This window comes from Ischnura elegans, chromosome 8 (genome assembly GCF_921293095.1).
Source record: "Ischnura elegans chromosome 8, ioIscEleg1.1, whole genome shotgun sequence".
Classification (NCBI taxonomy): Eukaryota; Metazoa; Arthropoda; class Insecta; order Odonata; family Coenagrionidae; genus Ischnura; species Ischnura elegans.
In genome coordinates, this window is record NC_060253.1 from 97654443 (window position 1) to 97676541 (window position 22099).

At 38.2% G+C, this 22099-nt stretch overlaps 1 protein-coding gene across 1 annotated transcript; it reads left to right on the top strand.

The window, feature by feature from the left end:
- Nucleotides 1-9010: 9010 nt before the first annotated feature.
- LOC124164273 (partner of bursicon) lies at nt 9011-22099 on the top strand. The gene is made up of 4 exons (XM_046541527.1): nt 9011-10381; nt 12614-12793; nt 17692-17816; nt 21902-22099. Exons 2-4 carry the CDS (start codon nt 12622-12624, stop codon nt 22070-22072), a joined length of 468 nt encoding a protein of 155 aa, XP_046397483.1. The 5' UTR covers nt 9011-10381; nt 12614-12621; the 3' UTR covers nt 22073-22099.

Below are 22099 nucleotides of genomic sequence, written 5' to 3' on the forward strand. Positions count from 1 at the left end.
ACGTCAATGCTAGCCCTTTCATTGCGTAACATTTTCTCAGAGTTGTTTCACATTGATGGAGAATTTTTTTTCACTGCATTCACTTTGTTTTTCGAAAATATGAAAACAATTTCAATAAAAAAGGGATTTTTATATTAATTTGACAATTTATTAAACACATTGGCGGAGAATTTTTTTTCACTGCATTCACTTTGTTTTTCGAAAATATGAAAACAATTTCAATAAAAAAGGGATTTTTATATTAATTTGACAATTTATTAAACAATTTGTTAATGGCATCACAGTGATGCCATCCGCAGCCATGTGATAAATGCTCCGGATATCTATGCAACCCGTTACACAAACATTAGAAACGACGGACAACATATTTTTACATAGCAACTAAGAAGCTTGAAATTATTTCTGAAATGATGGCGGAATTGAATTATAAAATAAGATAAATAATTTTTCAGATGTCATCCACTATCCATGCATCAAATTTTGGGTAAATAAAAGTTCCGAATTTTAATTTTCACATCTAAATTTTTAAATTTACTAGTAACTTAGATTTGGATGCAAACATATGAAAGTTATTTTATCTTTTTGCCATTTTCTTTTGCGTTAATGCTGAAAATATTAACTAATAATTTTGAAATTCTTCGAAAAAAGGGTTCAAACACAGCCCTGGAACATCTGCAAATCATACACCATCAGAGGTATACTGATTCGCCACTTTAGTCGTTTTAAGGACGTGAGGAGGATTATTTCTTCTGTTTGTCCTTAGAGTTTCAGTGGTGTGTCTTTTTGAGTAACTCAACAGATATTTGAACAGATTATTAAAATTTTTATGATGATTATAATTTTCCATGTATAAACTCAGTAGAGTAGCCACGGGAGGGGGGGTTATGGGTAACAACCCCCGTTGAGGTGCCAAAAACGGGTAAAATGGCCCCCGCACCCTCCAGAAGGGCCCTCAAACCTCCGGCAAAAACCCCCCATTTCAAAATCGTGGCTACGCGACTGTATAAACTGTGCCCACTGAGGAGAAATCTATTGATTAATTTTCGCTCTACTTTGTTTGCATGTCCCCTGCCTCCAACATCAGGATCCTTCGCCCCAGTGTAAATTATAGCATCTTGCACGAGGCCATTAGGCTCAGAAAGCATATATATAATGTTATGCCGCGTTTGTAACGCCAAAGCATCATGGACTAATGAAGCAGAGTTCTTTAAACGTGTAATGAATTTCTTTCATTCTTTGAGTGAATAATTTCAAAAGGGGTCGAATTTTATGCAAGGGGTCTCTTGGTATCGGATCATCTACTCCAGGGTTCCTGCCAAACTGCATGCAACGGAAAATTAGTTGAAATCGGTCTCGGGAAAAAGTGCTGTGAAGGAGGGAAAAATCGAAGATATTTTCCTACCTTTTCCAATAATCTGGAATGGATGGCCATCTTACAATACTTCATACAATCATACATTAGGTATATCGAACCAAAAATATCTTCCATGCCCCACGAGTAAGATTCCTACGCTCGGTTATCCTTGAAGAACTGCATGTTGAGAGGCATTGGCAATATGGACCACAGCCTTTCAGACGACAATATTTCCTCCAGATCCACATACTTGCATCCTCAACGTAAACCTCAGTTAACACCTATAAAATATACTACAATAAAATACATAACACTTACAAAATGCAGAAGACTGATGAGGTTGCTCTTTTGCACTCAGAAAGAGATGTAAGCGTCAAAGTTTAGAACCGACTTTAAAGAGATTAAATTTGCAATAAAGATTAAATTTGCTAACGTCTGACGTGATGCGGTGAAGTGCGAATTGACTTTCCACTTGCGCGATCCAAAGACTTGGATTATCCGACCAAAAGGGCGGAAGGCGAACGACCACGCGATCTACATGAGCGAAGCTTTGTTCTGGAAACGGTTGTTGCTGCTGTATATGAAGTTGCAACTGCTGTTGGAGGGCTTCGCACTGTTGCTGCAGGAGTAGATTTTTCGTGCGGATATCTTCTTCGTCAGCCATCGTGCGCTTCGTCGGGGTCACCACTTTGCGGAGGTAAGGTAAGATTTCTCGAGGAATGACACGCGTAGCTCGGTTGAGGAAACACACTGAACTTTATTCTCACAATTTTGGGGTGTATATACAAGTTCGCGCCGACCTTGCGGTGTCTCGAATGTTCTATGCAATGCATTCCGCGTCAACTAGCGCCAATACGTCGAGTCGCCCGGTCAAGGGCGCCACAAACTGATAAAATATTCCTTGCACCATATTCTAAAGTAGGTTGTAATTAATAAGGCGTAATATTATTCCCTCTCTCTCCCATCGTGCTTCAGAAATTAACTCTCTTTCTTGGAGAATAGGGGCAGGGAGAAGTTCATCATCTTCCTGTATATGCTGAGGGAGAGATACGCCTCACGTCAAACACTTGTTATGCAGCGCGTAACATCCTATTATTATTTTTCCAGTTAATTATTAATTATTCCAGTTATTATCAATTAATCCAGTAATAATCCGGGCATCTAAAAATTAACTAATTATGCTAGCAATCTGGGTATTTATTTGATGATATCCCCTTCTATTTACATATAAGTGTTCGTATGTTGAAGGAGCCCTTAAAGAAACACGAGTTCCATCAACAAAGCCAACTACTCCAGGGAACCTAGTTTCTCTGTAATTCCTGTAAAACAAGTATGGTACACAATGTATCATGGTGTTATATCATTTTCAAATCAAGACAGCGGAATGCTACCATAATTTAAAAGTATTAATTGTTCTTGTTTAATTTTATGGGACTACAGTACTCTACTGCATATAAGTGACATCAACATGCTCTAACAGCAGTATCTATCTCCTTACACGTCGAAAATATGTTTCTCATATGACTTTACACTGGAATATTGGCCCTAGTAAATTTATTAATTAAATTATTTCTATAAGATCAAGAAACTAACTTTCGAATTATCTCCCTTCTTTCCTCTGCTCTCACAGGGAAAGGTAACCAAGTGGCATCCATGTAAGGGGAGTCAAGAGCTTCAGTCACCTCACCCAGAAAGCGACTCACTCAACTATGGCTCAACCCTATATTACTGTCACTCCCAGCTGACTTTTGATATGATCCTTGGCCATAAAAAAGGAGAGCCTAGAGTTCCTACCGAATTAAAGAAAATTGATGTGCGTAAATTAACTAACATAGTTTAATCATAAATTAAAAAAGAAGTTCAGTCAATTGTGGAAAATATACTACCTTTAATTCAATTTAACCCACAGATGATTCCTTAGTTGTAGCAGGTAGATGAGGTCGATACTCATTTATTAAATTTACACTCAATTGCTTTGATAACACAGGCCAACAAAAAAAAACTTTTTTTTTGGTGCCGGGAGTTTTTGAGCTGATATTAACCAAATTAGTGGTGCTGAATCCAAATATGATATCCGTTTCTATGTAACAGCTCTACTTTTTTAGATACGGCGCATTTTATGATTATATTCTTTCAAATTTTTTATATATTTCAGAAAATATTTTTCAAATTTAAGTCCATCTATAAATAAACTAATTCATAATCACTCTGCAGTATTTACTTTGAAAATCACCTTTATACCTTTGAGAAAGGGGTTGGGGAGGATTTGGCGTGTTTGAAGAAGGAGGATACAGGCGCACAGAGCTGAGGCAGTGGGAAAAGATACAAATGAGGGATGTGGGTAACCCACGGTGGAAAAGGACCTTAGTCATAACTGTAGAATAACGACACGTGGGAAGAATCACAGATAAGTGGAGAAGAGTAAAAAAGGGGGGATAGGGTAAAGAGAGAGTGTCTTTGAAAATAGAGAGGCGGGAGTAAGTAAGCAGTAAGGGGATTTCCGGAAACAAATGGTCAAATTCTCAAAGTTTTTGTAAAGCAGCCTCTAAAAATGAGCTCAATTCGAAGAATCTGTGTTAATCATTGTGATGTGCTTTGTTACATTTGTGGGGAATATACTTTAAAAGAAAATAGGAAAAACATTACAGGCTTTGTGAAACGTACATGCCTAGGATATTTTGGTGTTCAGCTTGGTAACCAAGGTAAAAAGTAGGCACCGCATGTTGTGTGTAAAACATGTACAGAACATCAGCGGTATTGAACTACAGGAAAAAGGAAAAGTTTAAAGTTTGGTGTGACAATGGTTTGGAGAGAACCTACAAACCATATTGACGACTGTTATTTTTGCATGGTAAATGTTTCGGGAATTAATCAAAACAACCACACAAATGGAAATATCCAGATTTGCCTTCAGCTAGACACCCGGTACCCCATTCAGAAGAAATCCCAATCCTAATATTTCAGACATTACGAGATGTATGTGAGGATAAAAATGAGCCTGATTCTATTGACGATAGTGACAGAGACTACGAGGCACTATCAACAAATCCTCAACATCAATCAAGATGAACTAAGCGAACTTGTTAGAGAATTGAACTTACCGAAGGAAGCATCTGAACTACTAGCTTCTAGGATGCATGAAAAGAATTTAATGGAACAAGGTACAAAAAATTAATTTTTATCCCACAATTGAAAAGGATCTGCTACCCCTCTTTACTCAAGAAGACAATCTTACATTTTGTTTAGACGTTAGAGGTCTTCTGAAAGGAATGGGACTACCGCAATATGAAGCCAGTGATTGGCGTTTGTTCATTGATAGCTCCAAGCGTAGTTTAAAATGTGTTCTTCACAATGTTAACAAGTTTGGCTCAATACCAATCGCTCATTCAACTGAAATGAAAGAAGAATATGATACAATAGTATTGGCCTTACAAAAGATAAAATACTAGGGACATCGCTAGGTGATTTGTGTAGATTTAAAATTGGTGAACTTTCTTCTTGGGCAGCAATTTAGCAACACAAAATATCCTTGTTTCTGGTGCCTCTGTGCTAGCAGGGACAGACAAACCACTGGATTAAGAAGGAGTGGTCAAAAGGAGAAAACTTAATTATTGGGTAAAAACATTATTGCTGAGTCTTTGGTGAACGGGAGAAAATCACCTTACCGCCCCTTCATGTTAAAGTAGGCTTAATGAAGCAATTTGTAAATGTTCTTGACAAGGATGGACCATGCTTCGGCTACATAAGAATAAAAATGCCGCAGATAAGTATTGAAAAACTTAAAGCAGGTAGTTTTGATGGGCTACAAATCAGACACAGATGGGCCACAAAACTGCTTTTGTCAAGCCATTGAATGAGATTGAAAAAAACAGTTGGCTTTCATTTGTTGACGTAATAAATTTTTTTCTGGGAAATCATAAGCGAGAGAAATTATCTTGAGCTGGTAAACAATATGCTCACTAACTTTAAACCACTTGGATGTAATATTAGCATAAAAGTTCACTATACACAGTCACTTAGACTGTTTTCCTGAAAATTTAGGCGACACAAGTGAAAAACAAGGCGAATGATTTCACCAGGAAATCAAAACAATGTAAGATCGCTACCAAGGAAGATGGGATAAACATGCGATGGCAGATTACTGCTGGTGCTTAAAACGAGACTGTTTTAACAAAGTGCACGCAAGAAAATCGCGCAAAAGGAGCTTCCGTAGTGTTGAGTGACGTTTTTACGTCTTTTTTTTCTTTAAATTGTTTTATTTCAGTGAAAAATGTTACTATTTGTATTCAATTGTATTGTAAAACTATTGTAATTGTAGGTGATTTAACATTCCTATAAACAAATCAAGTCCTTATATTTTGTGGGTTTTATCATTTATGTAATATCATCATATTGAACATTTTTTTTACGTAAGTAACAACATATCTGTATCTTGAAAACTAGAGCTGATAGGAAAAAACTAATATCATATTTGGATTCAGCACCCCAATTATACTTGGAATCAGCTTTAAAAGCTCCGGCACCAAAACCACTGTTGACCTGTGTAATCTATATAGCTCCTTAAAAGCTTCATCATGCATCTCAAAAGTTACAAATGTGTGCCTTAAATTCATCAATCGCCTTCTAATTTTAAGAATTTCTCCTATTCCCCTTAAATTTCTCCTCCTCCTTGGCCAAATCCTGGCGATAGAATCATCCATCATTTGCTACAGAGTTTCATGAAGGGTGATCATAAATATTTAATTAGCTTTGAATGTATTGTTGGTTACTTGTAGTCTTATCATAACTTTGCAGTGAAAAGAGTATAAGAAAATTATCAAAATGCATGTCATGTTAAAACACTTATTATTCTAATTTAAATATTCTGTAAAAAAATCCAGCGCAAATTTCCAGTATGTCGTTTATCTTGTCATTAATTATAATTGGTCAACCATTAGCACTCTTAAGAACCCTTGTGCACGAGAAAGAAATGCTAGTGACATTTATAATAATTATTGGGCGTAAAAACCATAAAAAAAGGAAGATTCCCTGATGACAAGGAACGTGTCGGACCTCGAAACTAAGGACAAAATGGACACTCACCCGGCTGAAAACCCGAGAAACTCTTATTAACCCTGCGGTAGTCGCGCCCATTTTCCCAACATGAATGGTCGCGCGAGGTGTCTCTAACACCCAAAAAGATTTCTTTCAGTTTTTTTAAGTATACATTTTTTCAAAAGTTTACATCTCGACGTACCTTTCGTTTGTTTAGGCATTGGTATATTCTTTATTTTTAACTTTTTATTTTTTTTTTAGAAAATATGCTTGAATACCCTGATTTCCAGTAGGCAGTTCGAGTTCCTCCGGAAAATTTGCCATTTTTTTGTTTTAGCCAAAGAACATAGTTGAAATGTTGAGTTAAATTATGTAGCATATAATTTTATAAACATCTATAACCGTATCTCATCATATTTTCAACATCGACCTCTATTTGCCTTACGTGAATTCTAATAAATCTAATTACCGATTTTATATCGATTTCCCAAAATTTATTCTTTAGGCAAAATTTACGATGACATTAAGATTGCTTATATTTATTGAATGACTCCTTTCACAAGTGATATACAGAATTGGAAAGGTAAACAAATAAATTCTGCAGTCTTCAGCAATAGTTCAATTCCATGCTATTGAAAGGTTTTATTTAATTGAAAGATTGCATAAAATATATCATGTAAAATATTTGTTTGCTTGTAATCACTACAAATTTTCAGAAAATGTGTGCTACGCGTTAATTTATTACAAAGTTCACAGCATATAGTTGTTTTTATACCTTTACCTCTTGGAAAAACAACACATCTTCCAACTTTTTTCCTTGTTTACTCCTCATCCTTTTTACTGGCTCATTTTGCGCATATTCCTCAATTTTTTTCAAGTCTCTGGAGATCGTTTTCATCGTTGATCTAATTTTAATGTATGGGAAAGTCAAGGATCGAGCTATCCAACGAAGAAAACTTCTCTGCAGTTTTCATCGAGAATTAGTTCTCTGCAGTTTTCATTGCGAATTGGAATCCCTAATTATAACAAATGCAGTGACGTTAGCAGTGTTTGCCAAATGAATCAAAATAGCCATGGACCATCTCCTGATGTTTTTGTTTGTATGATAGGTGCTGACTATTTTGTCTACTGTTCCTACACCTTCTTTAGTACAGTTGTAAATGGTCAATATTTCCAGTTCTCTTTCATTTTCTATTCGTCTTGGATTCGTTGATTCTGCTTGGATTTGTGTGTGCATTGTTGGCGAAAGAATGGCATTCTTTGACTGTTTTGGAACTCAGGAAACCAGAGCTTTTTTCTTCTTAAAGCAGAATATGCTGCTATTTTCTTCTCTTTGCTTACATATACTGATTTCCAACGCGCATTCACCAAAGTTCTTTACTGGTCAATTAAAAACTAATTCTAATACCTATCTATTTGATTTAATACATGTCATAATTCATTGTTCCTCTCGGGCAGAAGTAAAGCGAGGCACTATGATGACTATCTCCGTGTGCTCTGAAAGATATTTATTGCTCGAACAATCTAAGCTGTCAAGGAGCTTCTACCGCCAGAATAGATTTCCTTCAACAGTACAACATGATGCACGGCTGACGATTTTACAGCAAGTTACAAACTTTAGTGAGCTATACGCTGGAATCCTCAATTTCTAGACGAAAACACCGTCGACGAGGTAGGGTAAATTGGGGATAGACACCGCATACGGGATAGACTTCGCACGCCTCTTAGTTACGGCGTTTCCCGACAGATTGCGGGAAAATGACCAACGTAGAGACGGAGTAGATGCCAGAGAATAATTGAGGATGCCCCGTTTGTTTTTCATTATTTTCTCAGATTTTAAAAAGCAAGTACTGAGATAAGTCTGGTAATTTTCCTTCAAATTTTTTCTCGCCTTGCACTAAATTCGTATCGGACTTTGAACTACTGCTATGAAACGATTTTTTGAGGTTTGTAGCAACAGTAAGTTCTCTTCTGAATGTTTTCAGTCTAGTTACGCCAAATTCGCTTTGCAGGCCATATAGCCACGAGGTGCTGCGTCTCATCCGGGAAAGGGAGAGACGTCGCACTGAACTTTAGTACACATGCCGCATTTCTCTCATACGGGATATACGCCGCACTGAATGAAAAATGATTTCAATTCAACTATAACACGCATTTAGCGATGTTATAACTGTTTTAGAGTGCATAGTAAAGCTAAAAATTGTTTTTGTAGCGTGGTATTTAGTTATTTCTATGCATTTTTTAACATTACTATGAAAAGTTTGTATGTAACAGCAAGTTTTGACTTAAGCAAGGTATAACTTAAATTTATTGCCTTAATTTATTTTTCATTTTTTATTTTGAAATTCTAAAAAAAAACTCCTAAATCAAGTCTCTGTTAACTGAATTTCTTCGGTTCAACTTATATTTTTCAATAAAAATTGGATAAAAATAGCCCACTTTGGTTCAATTTCTTGGTTAATGTGTATTTTTATAATATAATAACATACACATAGCTATAGTTTTACAACCTGCATTTCAGTTGCATTGAAATCATAGACATCTACTATTAATTACAAAAATACATTATGCTTATCAAAAGTATTTGCACATTTTATTTTCCTCAAAACTTCGATAATCCGACAATTTTTCTTTTCTGATGAAGCTGCAGAACACAGAAATAAGTTTCAGTCGGCTTTAAAAGCGTGCGGCGTATCACCCTAATGGGTGCTGCGTGTCACTCGCAGTATACGGGATGGAAGCCGCGAGGTAATGTTTTGCAAAAATAATTCTTACAGCTAAGAGAAGAATGATATAAGTACATATTTTTGCGTACGTCAGAAACAAGACAAGCTACCATATTTACTTCTTCGTTTAATCGAAAAAGCAAAATCTTTCAAAATATAGTTATTTCACAAAATGTGCGGCATCACTCCCTGAGTAATGAAAGATGATTTGCAATTTTCCACAAAAATAAATTTAATACGACCACAGTTTCGATGTTACTACATCATTTTCAAAGTAGCTTGTATCGCTTGAATCACACCATGCTTCATCTTGCAAAGCCCTAATATACATTCGAGTATCCAAGGAACTTCCCAAGTTCAGTTATGGTGTGTATCAAAGCATGCTGGAAATTCAGCAACATCGCCAGCATCCCAGCTCGAACACTTATTCTAATTATTGAAGCCGTCCGAGTATCATTCTTGTTCCCAGGACTAACGACTAGCCGTCGACCAATCAAGTTTGCAATCAATAAATGTGTCATTCCTCCTCACATCGACACACTTTTGACCCTTGAGGTCCCAGATTTTGAGAAAAGTTTCCTTTGGAGTTTTCATTCAGCTAAAAGGACGTACTCCGAGATCCTATTGCGAAAAAACCTTTCGCGATGTATGCTCATCATCATTTTTTCACATTTTGGCCAAATTAAATGCCCGGAACAATAATACTCCTTACATATCTGGACAATATTTACGCAGAGCCATGATTTTATAGTTCCTTAAGTTTTACATTCAAGACATATGAAATGATTTAACTCATTTACTGCCGTTTCTCATAATGTTGTTAAAGTTTAATTACCGACAATATCTTTCGGTATCAATTTCACCGGTTCTCTCCATACTTCCACATAGAAAAGAATAATATACACTCGCCCTTCCACTTCTTTTGTTTCTGTTGACATGGAGACCGACCGCTGCGTCGTGGAGGACCCCTGGTGGGGGTGGGGGAGAGCCCCCCCTAACGCCCGGCAGGAGGCCAAAGAAAAGGCTGTTCCTCCATCACTTCACATACATGCGAATGCTATGTTATATATTCGCGTGCGCACATATATTCGTGAGAGGACGCTGGAGAGGCTGGAAAGGCCAAGATATATATAAGGGTGGGCAGATCCACAGGTCAAATAGTCGCACGGATCCACAACGAGCGGCCCGACATCCCGGCTTTCTCTCTCACTCTCCTTGCTTGTGGGCGCCGTCATCTCCTCCAGACAACAGGGAAGCGGCGAAAAAGGTGTGTATCCTCTCTTATTTCATGTGAAAGTTCCCTTCCTCATTGTCTGCGGCGACTACTCGCCCTGCGCCGAGGTTGTGCCCACTAATATTGCATTAGAGGAAGCTGTAGCCCAAAGAGGTGGGAAGAATGATAGTTAACTCAATTTTAAAACTGCCGTTTTACTGGGTGTGTTCAGGAAATAACGGGGATTTTAGTTTTCACAAAAAATAAGTATATATCCGTCTACATCATGTTTTTGCCTTCAAAATTGTCCCCATTAAATATATGATGTGCTTGTGCCAGCGCTTCTTCCAATTCCCGTAACACTTCTGAAACTCGATCTTTGGGATATCCTTCAGCTCTTTCAACGATTTCTGTTGATGTCATTTATGCTTGTAAAACTATGGCCCTTTAAGGTTCTCTTCATTTTTGAAAATAGTCACACGCAGACATGCCTGGTGAATATGGAGGAAGGGGCATTGTAACAGAATTGTATTTGGCTAAAGATAGACGAACAAGCAATGAAGTGTGAGACGAAAATCATAAAAACACGTATAACCTTAGCGGCTGCCACAAACTAAGTAAACAATGACGGCAGCTGAAAACTTAATCATACTTCAAGGAAAGGCATACAAACATAACAAAAATAATTTTTGACAATCAGACTCTCCAAACTCCAACCCCACGAAATTTAAAACTTCCCATCATGTTTTGGCATTGTCTACAGAGATAAAGATTCCAAACCCGCACGAAGAATGATTACCGATTATGTAACGCATTTATTCCCGGAAGAAATAAGTTCATTCATCAACAAATTCAATCACACAAATTAGTCGTGGACCTCAACTACGGTAATCTCGTAATATGCAATGAGCGTGTGGGGGAGAACTGATACGCCGTCATCCCGGGGAGGGGTTTAGTGGGGAAGGAAAAACGTAAGAGATGCCGCAGCGATTAGGAGCCCGCCGACGCCTCCGGGGATAGGGTTGGAAGTAGGGATGGCAAAAAGATTATATTAATCGATTAATTTATCTTTTGATAAATCGGAAAGGTTCTCCCAGTCATTCGATTAATTGGTGGAGAATTAATCGATTATTTTATGATCGATTTGGCAGATATGATTCAGTTAGGGTAAACCCGCACGATTTTTAATTGAAAAACAATTTTAAAAATTGATATTTTTACAAACAATTACAAAGTAAGTTACATGAAATTAATTATATTATTATTAGGTGAAAATACAAACATTATTTAATCTTGATAAATTGAAATCTCCACATTAAAAACTCCTCCTCCTCCTACCCAAGAGTTCAGAAACAATATTTTTACAGCATTTTTGTAGTCCGTCTGTTTCTTTCGTCATTGGCGGTCTTTCGAGCCTTTGAGAATAATCGTTCAGCTGGTATGGAAGTACATATAAGGAGGCAATATTTTTGCTAAGTTCACCTCGGATAAATTAACTTCATTTATTCCCGAGCTTCAATTGCATTTTCCTTCCGTCCTATCACTGACGAATTAAGATAGAACGCAATCTCGTATTTAGGATGAGTATATGCATCGCTGTCCAAAATCTTCTTATTGTGAACGAGAGCCTTGTATGTTGTCCATAAATTAAAGTCCTTAGCACCAGATTCTGATGTATCACCTGAACTTTCTGCAACAGCAGTTACGGAATCCGCTATTTCCGTTCCAATCTTTTTTAGGACCGACGCTACAGCTTGAGGATCGGAAAAATGTAACTTTTTAAATCGCGGATCGAGAATACTTGCCACAGCCGGCTGAAACATATTTTCAGCTTCGGTCAAAATCCGAAAGCACTTTCTCTTTAAGAAATGTGGATACTGATCCAGGTTCATTCCTAACAAATGAAGTACGTAATATGAGGTCACAGTTTAAATAAAAAATAATTCTTTATTCATTCCGATTCTTGATTATTTCGATTAATTGTATCAAAGTCGATTTATCACTCAATTAATTGGTTACCTATTATCATATCATGTATCGATTAATCGAAAGAGAAAATTCGATTTCCTCTATCAAACGATGAATCGTTTCAATCCCTAGTTGGAACGGAGTGGATAGGGAAATCCCACGCCCTCATCGGGGCGACGTGGGCCACTACTAGCGAAACAATTATTTGATGTATCTGCGGAAGGGGTAGATTTTTATATGGAGAAGGAAAATCTGCCAAATGTTCCGTAGAACCTCACGAAAGCAGTGATCCCTTAACCCCGAAATCTTTCCTTTCAGGGAGCGATATGCAGGCCCACTGGGAGGCAGGTGATTGGTCGCGCGACAAGCGGCGGGCGAGGTTCCTGGTGCTGGCGGTGGCAGCGCTAGCGTCGGTCGGTGCAGCGGCGGCGCAGGAACCGACTTCACCGGGAGACGAGGCGTGCGAGACCCTGCCCTCCGAGATCCACATTATCAAAGGTAATGTCGAGACAAGTCCTGTCGTTGAAGCTGGAAATCAGCCGTGACCCCCAAACTGTCCCCAACTAAACCAATTGACTTGAAATTTAGCGCATAGGGAATGGGTCAACCACCATTAGTGACATAGCGCTGATTGGCACTTCCACTTCATTGGTTATTTCAAACCAATATCGGGGGCAGGGGATATCTATCGCACATCCACCCCGGCAACATAAAACAAAATTCTAAACAAAATATTTAGAAGGAATTTTTTATAATTAAATACTTCATGGGCTATTTGCCATTGTAAACATAATTTTTAAGGAAAAAAACACACTTTCAACAGTTTTTCACAAATTGCTTAAAAACAAAAACTGCGTACTATCAAAAATGGTGTAGCAAACAAAAATGTAGCAATTAAAAAAATTAAAATAATTATGTTAGTGATTTAAGCTGCATGAAAAGCGAGATATTTTTGGTGGAAGCCTACTGTTTTTTTTGGCAAATAACGAATCGATGTATTCTACGTGAAATGACGGAATAAGGATTGATTTCACGGTAAAATGAATCATAAGCTTTTTAATTTGCTACAAAAGACCAATTTTTGCTTCAAAGTTGGCCTCAAATCGTTTCTTCTGCTTCGAGGAAAAACATTTCCACTCCCGAGGAGTGGTGGAATAGAATTTACTTTTACTTAATTTAGACTTACTTAGAATGCGGAGGTGAAAAGCTTATATTAATGGACCATACCTCTTCCTCTCATTCCAGTAGTCGAACAATCCCGACCTCGTGACCTTAGCTCTCAGCGGGGTAAGATTTCTACACGTCGGAAATTCACGGAATATTGGCATCAATACGGAGAAGTTGACACTTCCACAACGATCAGTGCAAACGGACATCAACATTTTGGTCGCTAAACAGCCTCAGCATATGAAAATATATATGCGTTGAAAATATAACAATTAATAAATGAAGGAGTTGATATAGGGCCTTCTTTAATTTAATTTTTAGGGGCTTTAGTAACTCATAAACAAGGTTGATATTAAACATAATATCTCTTCACTGCCAAAAATAACAAACAATTTTGTCATCACATTTTAAAAACTTCTTTGATACGCCGCTATGAAAAATATTAAATAGCATAAGTTAGGGTGGTTATTTTTACACTATTACTTTACAAGGTGAGACTTGGTTAATATTACTTTTTAATCATTTTAACATTAGGTATCATTTTTAATTAATTTAAATAAATTAAATTGAAATCAATAAATTCAAATCAAATTAAATTAAATTGAATAAATTTTTTAACATATAAATGTTTGAATGAACAATATGATCTTTATTAATGGGCATTATGAATTCCTAACAAGATTAGGGTCTGCAGTAACTGCTTATCTAGGATGGTATCAAACACGATATAATTTCACTGCCATATATAACAAACAATTTTGTCATCACATTTTGAAAACTTCTTTTATACGCCGCTATGAAAAATATTAAATAGCCTAAGTTGGGACGGTCACTATTACTTAACAAGGTGAGACTTTGCTAGTATTACGTTTTCATCAATTTTAGCATCATCAAATTTTCATATTTGAATTGATATTCACTATGATATAACTTACGGATGTCTTGTAACCTATAATTACACCTAAATAGCACAACCACCCCTACTTAGCTTAGTTTACGTTTATGTCGCTGAAATTCACTTCAACATTCTCGTAGCAGGACAACTTTAGTCCAAAATATTTTGATCATAAATATTTCGAAAATTCTCTGCCCGTTACCAGTTAATACCGGAACAGCTATTTGGATGTCAATTATATTCTTACCCAGACGAGAAATGTACGGCTGCGGTTACGAAAAAAGTGGGTCTTCCAGGTCTACTTTCAACGAGTAAACAAGTGTAGCAAGCGCAAGATACGGTGTTAATTCAATTTTTAATTCACTATTTTTAATATTTAATTAGAAAATAAATATATAGCAGTTCTACAAACACAAACTTGTGCAATACTGTCAATATATTATTCACTTAGATTGCCAGACAGTTGGTTAAGTGCCGTCGCCTAAAAATGGAAAGCTGTATCGCTGTGAAAAATTGCATCCTCCGATGCGGGCAACTATCATGCAGATGAGTAATTTCGGTTGCCTGACCATCTGGGTGTCATGTTTTAATTTCTGACGGGCCATTCCGTTCTAATCCATGCAGGAGGCACAGGGCTACTATAGTGGTTATCTCTCGAAAGCAACACTTAACACTCGAGTGGTGGAATAGTGTATTGCGAGGCATATCTTTATTCGCATAAGGTCGAATTTTGCAACTTTCAACAGCACGATTCAAAGCAACTCCCCTTTTATTGCGCATTGACAACCTCCGAATATTGCTCTTAGCTTATATGTGAGAATCTCTGAAGTTTTTCCTTGAATCATATATTTTTTGTTTAAATTGGGTTTGAATAGAAAAACTCCAGGCCATATTTTGTCCCGAACTGCAATGTGGCAGGCAAGAGCAATGATCCCAACGGCTCAACACTCCGTCCGTCGGACGGGACGTTAAGCCGTGGTCCCCTTTTGTTAAGAGCAGGCGACGCCAGATATATCTCCGCCCTTTCTTGTCAATCCTTCCCCAGGGCGCAAAGGACTTAAACTGTCAATCGCCTCCTCCAAATATCTTACCACCGCACCATAACTTCACCTACGTCACCGACTCATGATAAGGGGGCGGCAAATTTCCCATTTTCTTGTATCAAACTTAAGCCAGGATAGCGGAGTGTAGAAGATGTTTTTCGTCATTATCTATCTATCTGCTATATCTGCCGAATTATTTTAATAAATTGCGATTTCTGGCTTGAGTGAGCCCATGCTTTTGACGCGTGTATCACCATGGCGTTACAAAGCCTGTTCACGAGGTACATTATCACGTGTGAATTAATATCTAAATAGATGAACGCGTGAATGAACGCAAAAATGCACCGAGTGACCATCTAATTTGTGCGAATGCATGGACAAAATTTATTTTCTTCTTATTTTTTCATAAAATCCCACATTTTCCTTTCACGTCCACCAAAATCTTTCTGGGATTTAGACAATAACTCAAACGGGTAAATGTACCGTGAAATCAAGTCATTGACGCCATCGGTGCTTTGTTGTAACAGCTGCTTATTATTGGCTCATATCATGCTGAATAATCGTTGAAAATTATCTGAAATGAATTCGATACCTCCACTGCACAAACGCTCAACAATCGTCCACCGAATCAAATCCGCTCATTTAGTACTACAAGGATGTACTCATTTAGATCCGCTAATTTAGTATAACAAGGAAGTACTACTAGATGAGCGGATTTGGTTCGGTGGGCGATTGTTGAGCGTTTTTGCAGTGGAGGTATCGAATTTTACTCTGTTATGGAGTACTGCAGTCATAATGACCACATTAGTCAAAGTCAACGCCTAAATAATCAATACTGTTCAGCCATGGCGTCAGAAATTCACTGCGATATAAACGCTCAGTCACTACTTGACTGGCATGAGGTGGCTGGGATTTCAACACCGTCATTATGACCAGCGACTGGCGCACAGTGGTTCAGAATGCTGAAAAGTGTGATACGACAACCAATCGAAACCTAAGTACAGTATATATAGGTTTTTGCAATCACTTATCACAAATTTGACCACGAATTTTTAGTCAAAAACTTCGCGAAAACTAAAATCTGAGTTTGTGTTCGAGGAATACCGAAATATTGTAACCTGAAAAGTCTACCCAGTTGAGGATATTTGTTAAATAAATTCTGCCTTTACCATAAATGAAGATTAATGAATATCTAGCAAGATGTGATTTATGATCCAATATTTATGATTTCCCGAAATGGAAATTTCATCTCAATACTAGTGAATTCCTTGTTTCAAGTCACTTGCGATGGCTATTTGTAAGATACAGAATAAGCAGGATCAACATTGGCGGTTTCCTTCACTTTCCAAGCATAAATTTTGAGTATGCAAACTTTTGCACGGTATCGAAAATGCATTTTTAAGCTTAAAATTTTAAAAATAGTCTGAATTAGATATTTTTGCAAAGCAAGATGTGGATAAAATCCTACGTCACTTTCACCTAACTGCTCACATTTCAATTCCGATGCTAAACGTTTTCAATGTATGCTGATAATTTGAGTAGTAAACGAAAATAACGCGTTTTTAACAATTATGTCATTAAAAACCGTACTTTATAATATGTTTCAAATTAACAGAATTTAAACGAGAGAAATAGCAGATATCATATAGCCTTTGGATGTGGATTATTCAGCTGCACTTTGGGAATACAATGATAGCCATGCTATATTAAGGAGGCCACCGACAGCTTAGGTCATTTGCGCAATGAGGAAAGGGTAGGTAAGGAAGGGAGGAGAGAAACCCGGCGTCGGCATTAGCCTACTCTTAACGAAAGGCGCTAAGGAGACCACGGCTTAACGCCCCATCCGACGGACGAAATGTTGTCCTTGAAATGTCATCCACACAACATTCAAGCAGGGATCTCAGGGCAGTCTCTGAAAATTCTCTGGCACCGCCGGGATTTGAACCCGAGCCAACGGGGTGGAAAGCCAACACACTAACCACCACACCACCCCAATCCCTACAAAGATAGTCTCGAATGTGCTCATTTCCACGCTGGCCTGCGCCAAAAAGTCTATTCATTGGCACCTGTTGCTATCACTAATAGAAGCAGTGATTTCCATGATGCACCGCACCCGCAAGACTTTTCTGAGAGGAAGTTATTTTCTGATTTTCTTGACCACGCCGCGCCGCGGCGTGACAGTCGACATGTTAATGAATCGTGATTTTGGATCTGAGTGAACGAACCCATAGATCGAACTCATTCAGTTGAGCACTTGACTCATTGCTTCTCACTCTTTCTGTCCTTCACAGAGGAATTCGACGAGCTGGGCCGTCTGCAGCGGACGTGCAACGGCGAGGTGGCCGTCAACAAGTGCGAAGGCGCGTGCTCGTCTCAAGTGCAGCCATCCGTCATCACGCCAACCGGGTTCCTCAAGGTGAGAACTACCGATACGCTTTTTCTTCGCGGTATCGATGTCCGCGATACTAATTTCAATGTTCTACCAGTGAGCCCGATGAATCACCCCAACCAGCTATTCTACAGAAGTTAAAAGATAATCGCTTCATTTGGGATCGGACGAGTGATCAGCAGCTCCTGGAGTCCCACACCTTCCGTAAATGTATTCATCATACGTATGGAACCGGTAAAATTCACAGAAACATCATTTTTTGGGCATCAATCGGAGGCTATAATTACAAATATCCGAAAGTTATGGAAACCTTACGGATGTCTATGCGCTGTCTTTGTTGTTGAGTGTGATTTTGTGAAAAAATAAACTTAAAACTAACCTATTTTGAGATTAATTGGCATAAAAACAAAATATCAGATTAATACATCTGGGGCGATTGTAAAAACATTAAGGCGCACTGAACGCCATCTCTCATTCTTCTGAAGAAATAACCGAAAATTGTCGAATACACTGTATTAAAAATAAATTAAAATGTTTATCACCTGCTTAGGTGTATTTTTCGGAACTTCTCCATGACACTTTTCACGCCAGATATCTTCCTAAATGATTTACGGTTTGAATTGACAAAACACGGGTAAAAAGCCGATGAAATATGTATTACACAAATCTCGGCCGTGAACGGACGAGTAATGATTCTGTCGTTGTGTTGGAATGTTCTCGAGCCGACGCTGCCCAGAGAAAGCCACCTACGGGAGCCCGACATTCAGGTGACTTAGAGTGTGGGATTCCCGGAGCATAGAAACATACAGTCCACTATAATTCTGTCGTATCACGCACATGGTATATTATTTGTAGACGGCGAACGAAAGTTCACATCATTGCAGCTATGAGAAGATCAGGGAGGTAATGGTGGAAAGAAACCTGGCGTTGGCATTAGCTCGTTTTTAAGGAAAGGCACCAAGGTGAACACAGTTTAACGTCCCATTCTGTGGAAGGAGTGATGTGTTTGAAGTTCCCTCCAATAAGCAGGTATCGGGAAGTCTAAGGAATCTATCCAATTGCCCGGATTTCAACCCCGACCCACTGAGCGAGAAACCAACACTCTGCGGACAACACCTACTCTATCCCCATTTTTATAACTCATCAAACGCGTTTCATTGTATCACGGCTTCACAAGGAGCTAAAATCCTTCAAAGTTTCCATGATTTCCTTTCCCTCGAACTAAATGCAACTATCCCCTCATTCTCTGTACTGTCGGTAATTAATAAAGATTGAAAGACTAATTCATTTTTATTTTTCTTTTAATGTATTTTTTAGAGCATTAAAGTTTCTCACAGTATCTTTCTTAACTTTCTTATATACACTATGTTAAAAGCCATATAAAGGCAACGATTGCCGACTATTGACTTCAACAAAAGTTGTGGAACACATTGGATAAATCATAATTTTACTCTAGAAAACTGCGAAGTATATTCTTGCTACATTTACGAAGTGAAGCCTGAAGCCTATTAAAACGCACTCTAATATTCCAATACTCGCTTCCTCAAGCTCACGTCATCATTAATGCTTCTCACACACTTCAATTGGGATTGGAAGGTAAAACTTGAAGTCCCAGCACATCTGAAGGCCCACACCTTCAGTAAGTTTAATAATTATACCCATGGGAATTGAATTTTGCACAGAAATATCATCAATTGGGGCATCAGTAGGAGGTTAAAGTTATAAATATCTACACGCTGTGGAAATATATAGGAAACATATAAAAGGAAATATATAAAAGACCGCTAATCGCACCAAACCATTATTCTGGTACCGAGAAACGGCCCCATACTCAGAAGAATGGTTCAAATGGCAAATATCCAAGATCAAATGATGTATCTGATTAACTAACAAAGAAGATGTAATTGATGTCTTGCTCTTTATTTAGATTGTCAATTTCATTTCCATGACATTTAGTAATTAAGAAGCAAGAAAAGTAATAGGAAAAATAAAATAGTTAAAACGTATTTATTCAAATTAAAAAGAAGAACTTTGTGCTTTCACATTAATATTTATTCACAAATTTACGACCATGGCTTCAACGTTAGACGTCATCATCAGGTCAGGCCGTCATCATCCTGATGATGACGTCTAACGTTGAAACCATGGTCGTAAATTTGTGAATAAATATTAATGTGAAAGTACAAAAATCTTCTTTTTAATTTTAATAATGAATCGCTTTCACCAAGTTACGCCTTAAACAATCAATTTAAAAAAAAACGTATTTATTAGGAGAGGAGTGAGATAAGATCGCTCTCTGTCCCAAGAAATTTCTACGTTTTCAAACAGAAGAGTATCAAATTAATCAAAGAGAAAGAGGCAGGAGCGAATATCTACGGAGGATAAATTAGCATGTTGGATAAGGATAGAGCAGTCATAGCAGAAACCGAGACGGATATGGGGAACATTCTAATACCCATGAGAAAGACCATGGTCAGCTTGAAACTGAAAATCGACACGACGAAATCCAAGGCATTAACCTACAGTGGATGAGAAGATTTATAAGACCAACGACATACTAGGAAACCATTCGAACCAGCAATCAGGATGTGCTGCAGTAGAAGGATCTCAGCGCCTCTCACGAGTAGACAAACGGCCTTTCTGTGAGCGTAAGTGCTTGCACGACCAGGAGCTACGAGCAGGTGAAGACAGCGCATCCACTGAGAAACTTCTCAAGAAAACGGGCTCTTTCAACGATTTATAAAAATGTCAACCGTAATAGAGTTTATTGTTGTAGGAAAAGAAATAAACACGCATGTTTCCCTTTTTCGATCCGTCACCAATTTCTTGAGTGATTTGCAACGAAGAATTGGCGACCTCAACCCTACAACAGATGAGTTGATGACGTCTTGCCGACCGGTGCACCGCTTCTCAGCTTCTTCTTGGGTCGCATGGATCATGTGTGGCTTGTTGCAGTTCGCACTCCAGGAAGCGATCTATTCCCTAAATGAAATCCTTTCCCGCACGAGCACGTAAACTTGAAATATCATGACGTCATCGACTAATGAAAAGTGGGCAGCAGCATCCGCCTTTTTTTTATTAACAATTTACCCGGGAACAGGGAAGATTTTTTCATCGAAACTTATTTTTCCCTTCTATCTACCAAACACATTTCTTGAATTGCGTCTTTAATTCTTAGTGAATGAGCCCACTATGAGAACGATATGTTCTTTGTTTTTTTTATAAGAACACGAAAGGCTATGATGAGGTACAAGGAAGCGGAAGCAGTTTCGCACAGCGTTATAAAGAACTCTAGACCACTCCAAAATACATTTTTTAATCTATCGACGCAATTGTCTCTCGAAGATAATAATCAGCGTCGATAATCCGCAAGGACATCAGTTAGCCGGAGAGATAAAAATTGAAAAGAAATGAGGGCCGCTGTTATAAAAAAGTCAGATAACAACTATTGATAAAAACAGCTTAAAATAGATAACATATCTTAAACGAGAAAGTCGCGGAATTGTAACGAGATAATGAAGTTGACAGTATTAATTACACAGCAAAAAGAACCTGAAGTTTGGGTGCGAACAACATTCTTATCATAAGATTAGCGGGCGTAGTCCACTGCTATCTGTCTCCTGGCGTCAATACAGACGCACAATCGGCGGCCTTAAAAGCTGTTCCGACCAAGGTCGTTACACCCAGATAGAATCGCGCTGTCATTGGTCATTATGAATTCTGATTTTTGCCTTATTGGTGCCAGGTGTACGCTTTGCATTTGAAATGCCGGAGATAGGCTGTTGTTTGCATATATATAACAAGCTATTGAGACAAAAAGTGATTTCAGAACATTCCCGGCGTCGAACCGAGGGCTCAAGGCCAGAAGTCTACTCGAACTCTCAACGATGTGGTTATTGTTCGCCGGGGTAGAAATATGTTTGGAAAGAGTGATTTCAAAACATCGCGGAGTCGAACCAAGGACTCTTAGTCGGAATTCCAACTTTATTCTCAATGTTCCGATTATTGATAACGGCGAAAGGAGATATGTGTCTCATCCTTATCAATCTACTCATTTAATTACGACTCGCGGCAACTAAATATTCCTTTTTTCTTCTCTGTTGTGTTGGCAGGAGTGCTACTGCTGCCGCGAGAGCTTCCTCCGAGAACGCGTCATCACGCTTACCAACTGCTTCGATCCGGACGGAGGGCGTCTGCGTGGCGGTGATACCGAGACGATGAACGTCAAGCTACGTGAGCCGGCCGAATGCCGGTGCTTCAAGTGTGGCGAATTCTCGCGCTAACTGCCATCCATGCACCAATAAAGACTT